General features: G+C 42.2%; 1 protein-coding gene across 1 annotated transcript; it reads left to right on the forward strand.

Moving 5' to 3' along the window:
- The first annotated feature begins 340 nt into the window (after window positions 1-340).
- On the forward strand, window positions 341-4,667 carry IRF2BP1 (interferon regulatory factor 2 binding protein 1). Its single transcript, XM_078660905.1, has one exon. The coding sequence runs from the start codon at window positions 576-578 to the stop codon at window positions 2,442-2,444; it is 1,869 nt and encodes a 622-aa protein (XP_078517031.1). The 5' UTR covers window positions 341-575; the 3' UTR covers window positions 2,445-4,667.
- Window positions 4,668-15,627: the final 10,960 nt, after the last annotated feature.

A 15,627-nucleotide genomic window follows, 5' to 3' on the forward strand; every position in this document is an offset into this window, starting at 1 on the left:
GCACGTGTTCCTAGATTACGTTTTTCCAGTTTCAGCACTGTAACTACTTTGCCAAAAAGGTCACGAAAAGTGTTAAAATTAGACTATTTTGCGTGCCTATTTTTTTTTTTTTTTTTTTTTTTTAGACGTCACATATCGCTTCCTGATTTTTGAAGTGTCTTTCCGGGAAGCAGCTCAGACATGACAGTGCCCAGAAAAGCAATAACGCTCAGGAGTTTGAAAACGCATGACACGAACTAAATAGAAGCAAGGCGGATTGCTTTGCCGTAGTATATAGCCCTAAACAAAATAGAGAACGCGGGCCCTTTAAGCGGCCCCTCCCTGCAGCAATGGACTACTACTCCCAGCAGGCCTTGCGGCAGAGTTGAGCAAGTTTCTCCACGAACGGACAGGCTTCTGAGGCAGCGGCAGTGGTCTCAGAGGAGACGGAGCCGTGGGCCGGACCATCGGTCGGGCAAACCACGTCCAACCGCCCGGGATTGACTGCCAAGGGCTAAACAGGACGGGAGAGCACAGATACCGTCTGGGATCCTCCCCCGCCTTCTTCCCCCAGAAGGGGCGGCGGCAGCAGCAAGATGTCCTCGTCGCAGCAGGCCTCTAGAAGACAATGGTGCTACCTGTGCGACCTACCCAAAATGCCCTGGGCTATGATCTGGGACTTCAGTGAAGCCGTGTGTCGTGGCTGTGTTAACTTTGAAGGCGCTGACCGGATCGAGGTGCTCATTGAAGCTGCCAGGCAGCTCAAGCGGAGCCACGGCATGCAGGAGGGACGCTCGCCAGGGCCACACAACGTCAAACATGGTGGCACACTGCAGACGAAGGAAGGGCTGGCCGTCGAGCCTGGCCGACCTGGCACAGCCGAAAGATACCCTAGTGCCACTGACCGTGCCAGGGTTATGAGTGACTACACCCTTACCTCACGGCTGCCAAATGGGATGTCAAGAGGGGACGAAGGCCCGAACGAGGGCAGCAGGCAAAGTCCTAATACACGTCGCACAGTAGTAGGTCCAGTGGCTAACAACATGATCCCACAAGGTATGTTGGCTGGCTCACAGGGCCTGTTCGCGGCAGCCATGGCTGGGCTAAGTGGTCGGCCAATGCTTACAATGGCTGGCCCATTGCTGGGGGAGCCAGTGAAGAGACCGGCGACTGTTACCATGACTTACAGCGACATTGAGAGAGAGCTGAGGGAGAAGCAGCGACATGAATCCTTCGCAGAACTTAACGAAAGTGCCCGTCACCGAGCCGAAGAGTGGCATAGCAAACCGAAGATGGTGCGGGAGCAGCTTGTCACCCTCTCTGCCTGCGCACCTTTTAATGTGCGCTTCAAGAAGGACCACACACTTGTTGGCCGGGTACTAGCGTTTGATGCGGGCGCCAAACCAGGTTATGAGTATGAGCTGAAGATCTTTACAGAATATCCATGTGGCTCCGGCAACGTTTACACTAGTGTGTCGGGGTTGGCCAGGCAAATGTTTCAAGACTGTATGAAAGATTCTCAGAAAGTCATCTCATCTGGGTTCAAGTATCTGGAATATGAGAAGAGGCATGGAACAGGCGACTGGCGCCTGTTGGGGGAGCTCTTCACTGAAGCTGTCCGTTCTTTCAGGGAAGCGGTGTCCCTGGATATGCTTCCACAGCAGTATGTGGATTCTAGCTGTGCCCTCCCACCCAATGCCCCCTGTAACCTTGTCCGTTCTGCTCCCCCAAAGACAGTTATGCGGCGACGCAAGGCTTCCCCGGAGCCAGAAAGTGAAACAGGCGCCGGTGGGAAACTCACTAGTGAAGAGCAACGCCAGCAGCAACACACCATGCCACAAACATCTGCCAGTATGTACACTGCCATGTCCCACATGCCACTCGTTACTGCTGCCACACCGACTGCCACCTCATTGGAGACATCACATCGTAAAGAACCCTCACCTATCGCTGCACTAAAAAATGTGGCAGACAGCCTGGGCACTGCAGCTGGACAGTCCCCAAAGGATGGAAGCATGGTGCATTCCACCACTCGTCAGAGCAGTGCCAGCCCTGCCTCGCCAGCTGCCACGTCTTCCACTCAGCACCGACTAGTGTCACGCAATGGGGACTCGGCTTCTTTTTCTGCAGGTTCTTCCAGTGGGCACTCAGCTGAACAGACGGCTGCTCAGAGTGCCCCAGATTCTTCAGGTAGCTCCAACCCAGTACCACTGTGCTGCACAATCTGCCATGAGCACCTTGAGGATACCCACTTTGTTCAGTGCCCATCTGTGCCCCACCACAAATTCTGTTTCCCCTGCTCAAGAGAGTTCATCAAGTCACAGGGAGCTAGCAATGAGGTGTACTGCCCCAGCGGGGAGAAGTGCCCACTGATTGGATCCAATGTGCCCTGGGCCTTCATGCAAGGCGAAATTGCCACCATCCTTGCTGGTGATGTGAAAGTTAAAAAGGAGCGAGACCCCTAGGCCTTGGATGGACTAAGCAAGAGAGGGGCCACTTGCTTTGTGCATCCCCCATGCACTTAAAACTCTAGTACTAACATTCCTGAGCTGCGGAGATTCTCGACTTTCCAGGGGTAAGAGGAGGACTGGATTGTGCCAGTGGACAGTATCTCCATTGAGAGATGTAGTCATCAACTGAAGACCTTGTTTGTCCTGAGACCTAAAAGTGCTCAAATCTTGTAGATATATAAATACATAGTTTTTTAAAAATACATCCCTAGATGCGTCCCATGACTATCATCTACAGAAAAAGAAATGGAAATTATTTACTTTGTTTATCTTTTGCAATCTCATTCCCATTTCCATCAGCAGGTTTCATAGATAAATTACACCAAACACATTTGGTCCACCTTCTCCCACAAATGGATGTGTTTAGTGTTGCTCACGATTATAGGGGGTAGGGGATGGGTCTTGCATTGTCTGTGTCCCAGCTCAGGCGGATCCATCTAATAAGGGAAGGCAAATGCCTGCATGCACTCCTCTTCGGAATGATCCAATGCAGTGTTAAAGAGCTAATTCCCGATGCCTGGCCATCTCAGAAGGAGATCTCCTAAGAGGTCTGAGAGCGTGTGTTTTTCTGCTTGTTCTAGTGCTGTGCAATCTGTTGTTTACTTTTGTCTTTTTCCCTATAGCTAAGGGAGTAGAAATCAGCGCTTCAATCAAGGGCAGAAAAGTAGGTTTATTTTGCACAGCCTCTTTTTTTTTTTTTCTTTTTTAAATCTGTGATGATTTGTTCACAGTAGTAGTGGGGACATGATGTGCTATCCCACCTACCAGCCATACGATCCCTCTGGGAAGCCCATGCTAAATGTTTCATTCTATTGGCCATGTAGAGGGGTAGTGATTAGGGGACATCTTTATTCCTAATCCAGTCCACAGATTCTATCATAATATATACATAAAATGTTAATGTTTCTAATTCATTTGGTCCGTGTATGCATTCATTTCTCAACAAAGTCGTGCATTTCACAATCTGCCTTCAGTCATGATCGACCCTGGAAGATGTGCTTAACTAGGACAAACCTATCAGTATCCTTACACCCACATATCAGCCTCCAATCCCTGCTATTAGTTCCCATTTACAAGGGGTTCTTGTAAAACGTGAATATCACTGCACCTCACCCTAGTTTGACTCAAATCCTGTCAGCTTGTATGTGTACTGTATCACATCTCTTTTACACTCTGGAAGCGCCATTTTCCCTACTACTATTACACTTTACTTTAGGACTACTGGATTTTGTTGTAGAGCGAGCTCCTCTTCTTAATATGAGTTCTAGTACTTATTTCCCAGATTACCAAATTGTGTGATCCTTGGCAAGCTGTATATCTTTCTTTACCTCCTTTTCCCTATCTGATAAAATTGGAAGCACTTAAGAAGCAGGGTTAACATAAGAACCGAGCACTGTTTGAAACATCAGTACATCGACAGTGTTGCAAGCAGCCTTGCTCCACACTGCAGTTAGGTGACATGGCAACACGTGTTCACTGTGTTTCAGAATGACCTCGGCGGATGGGGAAATTAAGACCTTGCTCTGTGCTCCTCCGTCTCAGCCCCCCACGAGCTTTCTCTCTGATTTTGAAGCCCCTGCTTCTTGTGATATTTGAACATGTAAGCAGGACGACTTAACCTCTCTTTGCCAAAGCGTTGCTGCTATGTTCCCTTTATGGCCTCTTTTGGCTGTTTGTGTCTGAGAGATAAAGGCAGGCCCTTTGTACTTTGCACACGGCACATTAAATCGTACTTTACCATTAGTCCCCGTCGCCCTCATTGCTCAAGCAAAAAACGGTCGCTTTGGGGAGCCAGCCAAGGGCAGGTAAGAAGGACCGTTCCCAGCCAGTCTGGCCATCCGTTTGCCATCTGGAACACACCAGCTTCCGGTGGATGCAACAGGTAGAACCCAACAGCTTCAGCCAAGCCAGCATCACACAAAAGCACATCAGGAGAGCAGCACGCTGCACAGTGGAGCTACTGAAACCCACGTGCACCTGCATTCACAAACGTGCTTGTGGGTATCAGTTTCTAGGGATGCATTTATCATACACTCGCGGGCTGGTGACGGGTGTATGTGTGGGTTTATGTGTACCTCTGGGTAACTGTTGCTTAAATGTCCGTGATCTCCTATTTAGATAAACACACTGAAATAATAAGGGAAGTGTTGGGTTAAATACACCTTTCTAAAAAGTGAATTGTCTCCGGTATTTAATAACTTGCTGTATTTACTTTAACAAACCATAATCCTTTTCTCAACAGCATGTGGTTGATGAGGTAATTGTGGCTTGCTGGGGTTTGTCTTTGGTCAGTGTGGCACCCAGAGCCATTCTTGTCCTTTCAGTAGCGCACGTTGCAACGTGGACCCTATCATTATGGTTTTAATAATGGGTGTACACGTCCAAGTATGCATAGCGCTGTCCTCTTCAGTGAGTCCAAGCATTTTTAGCTGGTAACACCTGGCGTGTAAACAATTGGCACCTATGTGTCTCCTGCAGTTTGCACACAGATCCCCACAGCTGGTGCTCACCCCAAGAGCTGTCTTACATTCCTGTTGGGTTTTGTCAGCTGCTGCGAGTGGGTGGGAAGCTGCCTTCATTGTGTAGACGGTGTGCACTTTTCAGAAGCAGAGTATGTTTTGTGTATTTTAGATTGGTGTTTAAGATGTCATCACTATGCAAAACTGCGTCGAAATCTGCTCCCCTTTGTTGGTCGTAATAAATGACAATGATTTCAGTTTCAGAACAGTGGTCCCTGGGAGCAATTTCAGCTTTTGAAGTGTAGCAAGCAGCTCATGATATACTCGTTTTTTTTAGCAATGTGCTCGATAGGTTAGAATAGATGATAGTGTTGTCAGCCCTATTTGACTGTGCTGTACTCAAATACGAAGGGGATATCTGCATTCAGTGCACCTAGTAAGGTTTTGATTCGCAGTACTTTACTCCCTGTTTTTGGGAATTAGGAGTGAAGAGTTTTCAAAGAGTTGTAAAAAGATTCCCGGTAGGGTTATGTTTAATCGGGTAATACATTAAAAGTGTGTTTTATATTTTGGGCATGGCCAAAATATGTAAATTAAGCTTTGTTGGAAATTTAAGGGAAAATATGTTTTTTCTCACCGTTAAGGCCCCCTCCAATATAAGGTAACAAGAATGGTGGTAAGTGTCCTTGTTATATGTATCTGGTGATGTGACTGATGTGAACATAAGATACACCCTGTTTTTTGTTTGGAGAATTCCTACCTATAAGGAGAATACTCTCCATATTTGGTGGGCTGACGGTAGTACTATCATCACTTTAGGACAATATATTGTTGTCCTACAGAGCCTGTTGTCTAGCGGTGCTGGTGAATATGCAATGGTTGGTAGGCTGTTGTACCATTACAGCATGCCCGTGTGGACTGGAAAATGATATGTATAATTTCAGTTGTGTAAAGGTGTCCTTTTTTTGGGGGGGATTCCAATGGATGACTATGATGTATCCGGTATTGACAACGTGTTTGATTGCAACTTGTAAGCCTGTAACACGGATTTAGTAGACTTTGGTGGCTGTAGTGACCATTTAACCGATAAAGTAAAAGATGCAACGAAATTTATAGTTTTTAAGAAGGAAAATGTAGCTGTCAACAAGGTTCAGGCCGTGTGGAACAGCAGTGGCCAAGGCATGTTTTCAGCTCCCATGCCAATGCACTACCTTGTTTGTACTACTATTCTTTTTAATAGAAAACTCAATACTTGAGAGAACGAATTCATATCATTGACCCCTAGTTTGGGTGGTAGTTTTGCTAGGTCTTCCCTCCCTGTGCTTAAATGCCTTTCTTTTGCTTGGTGTGCATTTTGAAAATGAAAATGACAGTGATGGGGTTGAATGCAACAAGTGAAGATGGGTGCCATGAAGTTGTCATTTTTGGCCTCATATTGACAGCCATGGGTCCGAGGTCCAGAGTGAGAAGAGGTTTTCTATTTTGTTTCAAGCATTTGTTACAATGCAAGCCTAGCTCCAAGTGCTGTGCTTTACAAAGAGTATCCCCAATTCAATATGGTGTATGTAGTGACTGAGTAGCTGTATATTGGAAACCAATATGTGATGGTGGAACAGAAGGGAAGGACGGACATGTTTTCAAGACAGTAGAGGAATGCAGATTGCTAGATTGCACAGTCTTTAACTTGGACAATATAGTTAGACTATATCTCCTCCCATTTAATTACTCCTGGTTTCACCAGGTTTCCAGTCATCTTGCATTGTGGTACTTGTAGCATTGATTGCTGCACTAAAAAAGTACTTAAGGAATAACGCTTCTGCCATCATCATGTGGCATAGCTATTCCACTCCAGTCTCTCTAATAAAGAAAAGTTGCAAAGGCATATCAATTCATAAGAATAGCGGTGCATTGCAGATGTTGTCCACTGTCCTCACAGGTGTCTTTTGGGCTGATCCTCTTACCTGACGGAAGAATAGATGCTGTTTGGTCTCTTCCATTGAGAGAGTTATGCCAGGTTAATTTGCTTCTGCCTCCCAATTCTCCACACCCAATTAGTACAGTGAAGTGGCACAAGGGCAGCAAAAGTACTGTGCTATGAAAACCCAAGGTTACATGACATGACTTGTAGAGAAAGTGGAAAATGCTCTGACGGCCCGGAGGATGACAAGAAGACGGGCAAATTGCTCGCGTTTGGTCAGAGTTTGACATGTGACTGACTCTAACCCAGCACCCCTGGCTTTTCAAAGAATTGATATTATACACCCTGCCTCAGTGGTACTGGCCATCCAGCCTCTGCCCAAGCTGTAATGTTCATTCTGAAGTACGGCTTGTCATGACAAGTCCTACTATTACTCTGAGGCAGTCGGTCCATGTTGGTCTATTTTCTTACCCTGTGTGGATAGGAGGATGTTATCTAGAACAAAGACCCACGCCCCTACCTTCTCCATCGGGGGAGCAATTTATTTGTGCTGATAGCTTTTGATTTTTTTTACTGACACTTGCGTATATCTAGTTTATTACAAACACATCCTTAACCTTCCATCATATGTCCATTTGTAGTAATATTCTGAAAACATTAAATCCATATCAAATTTCTTACAATTTAGACATTAAACCTGAACTAACGTTAAAATGATTTCTGCCGTCACAGTGCCTCACATAATCAACAGGGGTATACCCAAATTACCCTTTAATACCTGGGTATGGGACGTAGTTCTGTACAATGAAAAATGGTATAAAGGAAACCATATAAATCAATTTTTGATTAGAGCACATTTAATTACCCTCTCCACAGTTATTATTATTCTAAACAAATATATCAAAATCTATTTGTAGCACATACAAACAATGGCGCCTATTTAAAGAGGAAGACAAACAAATGACATATATCACAATATACATCAATAAAGAACAAACAAAAAACATATAACAACCCACAGCAGCGATTCAACACAGAGCCTACTTCCTTATTTTCGGAAATGATCATGCAGTTATATCTGCTACAAGCAAGATAATCTTTTTTTTTAGCCACCATTTTATTAGGAAATCTATATTTCATATAATTTCTTCCACATTGAGAGTGCAACTGGCCTTTTTCCTCATGCGCAGACCATGGCTTAAACTGGCTGTGAGGCTAAAACATATCCACCTTTTCATGCACTTCTCAGTTTGACAGTGTATGTTGTGCCCCATCCTCATCCGTGCTTTAAGTGCACTCTGCCTTGGTTTGCACATGAGCAGTACAGTTTAGCTTGCCAGCCATCTGTTGTCAGTATCCATGTTCAAGCAGCTTGGCGTTTAGCAGTCAGTAGTTCATTATGTGATCAGAGCTTTAGGAAGAGAGGTCAATGCTAGCTGGGCATTGAGGACTTCCACTACTGCAGTGCCCGCCTTTTTTAAATGACCTGTTAAGTGCCAAAGTAAACCTTGCCTCGGTTTTCAGAGCTGATTGGGAAAACTCCACACCTCTCATACATTCAAGTAGTGTGGTGAATACAGTTTCCACAAAAATGTAAGGTTTTTTAAATGGGGCACGGATAAGAGATGCATGAAAACTTAAATCAGTCTTTGAAGAATTATGCTTACATTCTTTCTGGGACCCACTAAAGCAACAATGTGGTGATCCTGAATGAAAATGTATGTAACCCCAGCATCTTGGGCCACAGTTATTGATTTTAAACTCTCAGGAACTGGATGGATTAGTTTAATTCACTGGACTTTCACCATTTACCTTAAACACAAACCATAATTTACAGGAATAAAAAAAAAAATCTCTGCTGGTAAATGTAAATTTTGTCCCAGCTACTACTTAATCTGGTAATGTCTATCACAAATTCTCTCCTACCTGTGAGAGTGACCAACAGACCTTCCTCCCTCCACTCACATAGTGGATTTTCATACTTCAAGAGGATTTCCTCTTAATGCATGTGAGTAACATTTGACTCGCAGCGTTTTTCAGTTTGTCAGTGCAAAATCTGTACACATAATTAAAAAAAAAAAAATTAATTGCCAGTTCAAGAATTGTTTAGAGATCACATCTGTCATTCTTACTCCAATTCCTCCATCACATCCATTCCACAAATCTTATTCCATTTGAAACATGGTTTGCAAGTACTTTACCTCCACCTACAATTTGATATGCTCCCTATTGTCTATGGTGTGAGGGTGAACTTGTGGTAAACACTACAGTACTCTGTGAATTACAGATTTTCTTCCCATTGGAACCCATAAAAAATGTTTAGTTGATAAAAAATAAAATGCTTATTTGGTGACTTGTGCACTTTCCACACCCAGCATATGCTCTAAAGTTTGATATAAAAAGTTTGGTATTACGATCCAATACTGTGGTCTTGCACACGTGGTGTCATTTACAAACCACTCTCCTTTGTGCACCATTATCCTGTTATCAGAACTGCTTGATAGCTCTTTAGAACCATAATACACAGCGGCATGTTATATGTTTGGTGACCTTAGAAACCATTAGACCATTTAGAGGTTAAACGGAAGTGTCTTATGTCATTTCCAGAAAAGTTTATAGTTTCCATGGTGTTTATCATAGAAACCTTTTTTTATATCTATGTTTCTAGCTTTCACCGCACACTGTCCCAGCAGGATCTTCTTGTCCTTAATCCCATCATTCTGGCTCTTGTATTTGTAGATGGACATTACCAAAACATAATATTTATGTGGTACTTCCATCACATTGGAAGTAATAGATTGTAACTTAAACTCAGTTATATTTATTTTGTGGACCTGCTGAAGGATGACCGGTTATGAGTAGTATAAATTTACTATGTTGGTCAAATCGTAATTTAAACCTGTATGTCGCAGGTTGCAACCAACAGATGTTGGAGACGAACACACATTAAATAGATTTAGCTAACAGAAGTGTCAAAATAATGGATTTCAAATGGCCAGTATTTTGTGTGGCATGATTTAAAAGGAGTTAGCCTAGCTTTAACAATATTTATTAGCTTCTAGTTTTTGACACCAAAGAAATTGAGCAGCTAGGTGATAATGGGATTTTTTTCAAAGATCACAAAACATAGTGAAATTGTTATATAGTATTGGGACACTTGGTTTCATCCAGGCAATTTAAACACCTCAATATATTTGATCCCAATATGGAGGTAAGGCCAATAGCTATCTTATCACCTTAGCATCCACCAACATGGGCATGTTGTGAAGCTTGAAGTGGTAAATGCATTGAAACACCACCCTGTGTTTTCTCAATCATACCCTTTCTTAACATATGTTCACAGAATTATATTTCTTTGTAACATTGTTTTTGAAGTTTGTAAGCTTGTGGTGTGCGGAATGTAGGTCATAGTGATCGGGCTGTGTATGCTTGAGGTTTGCAAAGTGACAGATCCATCTTGTGAACTGCTGCTTATCACAGTCATCATGTGTTAAAGATTTGCAGACCCTTGTTTGTGGTCTTGCTAATCCTGCCGTGACTCTGTGGGAGAACTCAGACGTTTTTGCATCCCTCTTCAGTGTACCTACATGGGCACGTTAGTCTACAGCCCCGTTACACTTAAGTCATTTACATAGTGAGCTCGCAAATCGTATGAAGTCATTTGCATAGTGAGCTCGGAAATCGTATGTTCACAGATCTTCTACTGGAAGCCAACTCTGGTATTCCCACAGCCTATCAACTTCCGGTGGGTTTGATAACCTAATATCCTGTTAAGCAATCAGAATTGTATTTACATTTAATAATTAGGTTCTTTATACTAAACCACAACATATGTCGAATCCTACCCAGTATTGTAATGCCACGTTTCAAGAAATTTATTGTGTTGTGTTAATTTAGTGGAAAGCTCAAATTGGCATTGGGCAGTGTCATTTTAAGGACTTTTAGGACAAGAGAAAAACCTATTTCAGTGACCCCTAGTCACAGCATCTTTAAATTGTATTAGCCGTTTTGTGCTAATTCAAGCCTTTAAGGTACCAAGCAGTATTGTATTTTCCATTAACTTATCAGAAAAAGGGTCACATAAAAAGCCAAAACATGTATTTTATGGGCCCCAAAATCCTTCAGATGAGCTTGACCAGAGAGAGACGGAATCTGAGGGAGACAGACAGAGAGGAAGAAGTGGATAAAGAAATTTACCCTACGAGTATTTTGGACGAAATCAAAACCTGTTAGCAGAAAGACCCAATTTAGAACCATTTTGGTGCAAATCCATCAATTGGGTCAAAAGTTATTAGCAGTCTCAAAATATTTTCATATGGACTAATGGTGTCAATGCCCCTGTTAAATAGATATATTTGATGTTCCCTTAAAGCAACATTTCAGAGGCCAAAGGAAAATCCCTTTTATCTATGTGTACATATATATATCTCCACATTAAAATGTAACAATAATGTAGTTTCACTGACTAATGTATTCCTACCAATGGGAAGTTTAGATAGCCAGTTTCTCAGCCTGATTTCCTTTTCCCAAGTCGGTGGGTCTCAAAGCATGACAATCACTTTAAATTTTAAAAACATCAAAGCTCATTGTCCTGTTAATCAATCCCATTTATTCCATTAGAAGTCATTGGAAATGTAAACACAATACAACTATTTCATGCAAGCAACTAACCATTTTTAGTTGAATGTTGAAAAGCGTGTCGATTCTTAATCCCCTATCTCCTACAGACAAATATACTTTTCTAACCTCGATTTACAATGAAAATGTCTTAACTAAAATCTCCTTTAATAACACAAATTACACTGTTTTCTGTTTTTTTTAAATCTAAGGCTACAGACTTCAAAATAGCATACTAAAGTATTTGACTTATTACATTGAATAAATATTGTGCTTTTTTGAAAACAAATTGTTTTCGTGCCATACTATATCAAAATAAACAAGGTAAAATAGAAATGTATGTATAACCTGTACCCTGGTCCATAAATGCAACTTTTGGTTTCTGGTGAAATCTATAAGCTTTGGCCTTGAGCTTTGTGATTTATCATATTCCCTGTATATCAAAACGTAGAGTCACGACCTATAAATGATTTATGATGAAAGTACTTTTTCATTGCTTATGTTTGCCAAAAACGAACCAAACCGTCATCGGATACAATAAGCACACATGCATGCGTGAATGCACCTCATGTTGAAGCCTTCCAGAACTCGACCCAGCCTACCCTTTCTCATATTTTCTTGTGAGCTGTCCTTTTAATAAGCCCCAATTAATACTGATTGTATGGGTGGTTAGAAGGGGCAAAAATAGTGTCGGAGAGAGGGCCCAATTGTCACCAATTTCTTTTGGGGGGTGGGGGGGAGTTAGGCGGTCTGTTTGTATGGCTCACTTACACGGTAAGGGACAGGGTGATGTTTTGTGTTACCCATGGGACCGTATGGAAATGGCTTATTCTGAGTTGTAAACTGGAAGGAATAGTGGCCTTTATGGGGCACGGGAGATTGAAAGCCAAAAGGGTGATTGACTCTGCAGTTCAGCGGCGGTTCAGAAGATGAGCTCCTGTAGACTCGAATAAAGTTTCAAGCTTTTTGAAATCCTACAATGCACTTGAATTAACAGCCACCAGTTTAGAAAAATAAATCTAGAGATGATCCCACCAGGTGCGCCACTTGAGACTGATCGCACTGTGTTATTTCAAGGTCTCCATATGGGGCCACATTCGAGTCAGCGGTAGAAGTCAGAAAGGCCACTTACCTGGCCTAGTATCAACATTTAGCACAATGTAGACACTTTTTTTTTTATAATGCAAGCGCGAAATGCACGGTTTATAGAAGTCTGCAAATTCTTACATTATTTTGCAGCCTAATTCTTTTAATGTCTCATAGGGTTTGTGCTTGGCTTTCATCATTGCCATATGAATCCACCCACATCACAAGCAATAGAACTTTTTTTAAACAATAGTAATGGAAATAAAACACAAAGACTTGGCGCTCCTGTCACTTGTGCCAGAAGTATCAATGGTCAAACTAAGCAATTGAAACCAAACCCAGCATCCCGGAAGCATGAATGAATGAAAATGAGCCATGATTGCTATGTCACGTCTGCTATGTGTCTTGAAGCTTAGTACCTACATGTTTGACAGCTGTGGGCATGACAGGCATTTTGGTCCATCAGCACAAGGTCCATAGATTTACACAGGAATCCAGAGGAATGGCCTAATGGGTCACCTTACACCTCTGCAATCCCAATGTTGATTTTCTTTTTAGTTGACTTAATCTAAACTGCAGAAAGGTGTATGCAGCTCCTTGGCTGCCAGTGGTTATGAAAAGAGCAGTAGCACAAAAGGCACATATGGATTTGAAGGAGCAAAGCAGGACTGGAAAAGACAAGCTGTCTTCAAAAAATTATCAGCACTTATTTGACTATTATAGGGAAAGGGGACAAGAGTAGATAATGGGGATTGGAGCATTCATTTGTGTTTGTAGTTCAGAAATGATAATGTAGAGGAAGCATTAATTTTTGCATGTCCTGCTCATGACCCCTTGGGTAGTCTTACCTACTGATATAGTCGGGCTATCTGTGGTTAACCTTCGCTCTCCTAACATGTTGTTACCCATAATCTGTATTCAGCAGTTTCCACAAACCCTGTCTGCACTTTTCTTCTGTCTGGAATTCCAGCTAGCTATCGAGGATCATCACCTTCGCCTGTTAGGTATTCCTCCTTTTTCATCGTCACCAACTCCCCATAGCAGATCTTTCTGGCCCCATACGCATTTTATCCTGACGGCAGTTCCCAATAGATTCCTTTGCACTTTTTTCCTAACTGCTATTCTGTAGTATCTGTCTTTCATCTATGTCAGAACGCCTTCTGCCATGCTTCCTCAAGTCGCTGCTGAACATTCCTCTCTCTCTTTTTGTTGTTGTTGTTGTTTTTACTATCTCATTTTGTGCTGGCTATATGTTGGCCCTCATTTGCATTTTCTGACTACCCTGCTCGTTTTTAAACTGTCCCTGCTAGCTCCCTAACAGCATTGATCTCCTGTCAGAAGTTCCTTCCTTTATTCGTCCCTCAACAGTCACTTTCCTCAACATTCCCCAACATCTCCCTTGTGGAGCCTTCTCCCTCACTCATGTACCATTCTTCCTATGTAGCCATCCCTATTGACCCTTAATAAAACGTACTTAACTTTCAGCAGACTGTTTCCTTGCCTCATAGAATATTCTCAACACCCTGTAAGGCAATTTCTCTGTCCTTCTCCATTCTGTTCCCTCTGCTATCCCTCCCATATACACTATTGTTTTCCTCCAGCAGTGGTGTTTCTTGGTTTCCTTCGAGCCTTGCTTTGGGGGTAGGGCTGAGTGGAACATGGAACTGAGCAGAACAGCCCGTGTCGGAGAGAGACCCGGATGTAAAAAGGGGCACCGCCAGGAGAAATTTAAAGTTTGGACACCTCATACCAACCATTCCAGCAAGCAGTTCTTCATTAGGTTTAATGAAATATGTCATGACCGTTTTGTTTCAACATTTTTATTTTTGTATAATAAAATGGAGGTTGTCAGTGCTAATATCTGTGAAGTATTTGTTATGAGTTTTTACAAGAGAGAGGATTTCCGTTACATTTTGTCAAACAATGCCAGCCTTTGCCAAGCCCAGGCAGACTAACGAAGGCCTGTGAATGAATGAGCAGGAAACAGTGCTTCTTTTTTAGCCATGCAAGTGATATCTTTAGAGAGAAGGGACTGAGTCTACCTGGCGATCAAGCACCTTATAACTGTGCATGTTATTCTCGAGTGAGGGATAAAGGAACGAATGTTTAAAGGACGAGGCCACTCAGTCCTACAGGTGAGCCCTTAAGAGTATGGTTAAGATTTAATGTACGCAACGACTGAGCTACTTTCTCCATTCATGGCATTCCCTTCAGAACAAAGGGTTATGGAATGAATGTTGTTAGTCAGTCAGTCAATCACTTTTATTCGATTTTTAAAAAATCACTAGAAGACACAGGATACGGAACATGAAATAAACAATAAAATACAACAGTAAAAATATCTACATAATATATCATACATCAGGCCAACAGATTTCATATTTCATTAGTTCATAAAAAAGTATATATACACAAGTTATACATCGTGCTAAATTAGCCTGAAAGAAAGGTCAATTCACATAGAAAATTTAAAACATCACAGTTTGTTAAAATATATTAAAATATTTCATTTAAATTTGTCCTTGTCTCCCTTTACAACACCTTTTGTTTATATGGACTCCTGCTACTAGAAAGTTTGCAACATGAAAAGTTATTCGTACATTGTGCAAGAGTTGCAAAAATAAGAGTGTTGGTCTGACCTGTAAAAAGCCAGCCTCTCGAACAATTGGTAAGAGATATTTTCTCCTGATTTGTGAATAATGATCACGGAACATAATAAAATGTAAAGTGTCCTGAGATGAAAAGTGATCACAGTCACAAGGATTCGCGTTGTCAGGTGTATCCCATCCAGTATAGGCGCCTAACAAATGTTGTTAGTCACTCAAGTCGCCTGGGCCCTGCAAGTCAGTCTTTTGAAAAAAGATTAAGAAGCATGACTGATGCTATTTTGGGACCTTTCAAAAGCTAGTGCCCCTTCACTTTCCTTGGTGAGGAGTCAAGAAAGTGATAAGAGCCTTGGTGCAAAAAATATAAGCAGATGAAACCTCCAGCATTATTGTTGATACTTTGGAATGTCTATGTTAGCATGGTTTTGAATGGGTAAGTGAACTTTGTCCAT

Source organism: Lissotriton helveticus, chromosome 9, assembly GCF_964261635.1.
Source record: "Lissotriton helveticus chromosome 9, aLisHel1.1, whole genome shotgun sequence".
NCBI classification, from domain to species: domain Eukaryota; kingdom Metazoa; phylum Chordata; class Amphibia; order Caudata; family Salamandridae; genus Lissotriton; species Lissotriton helveticus.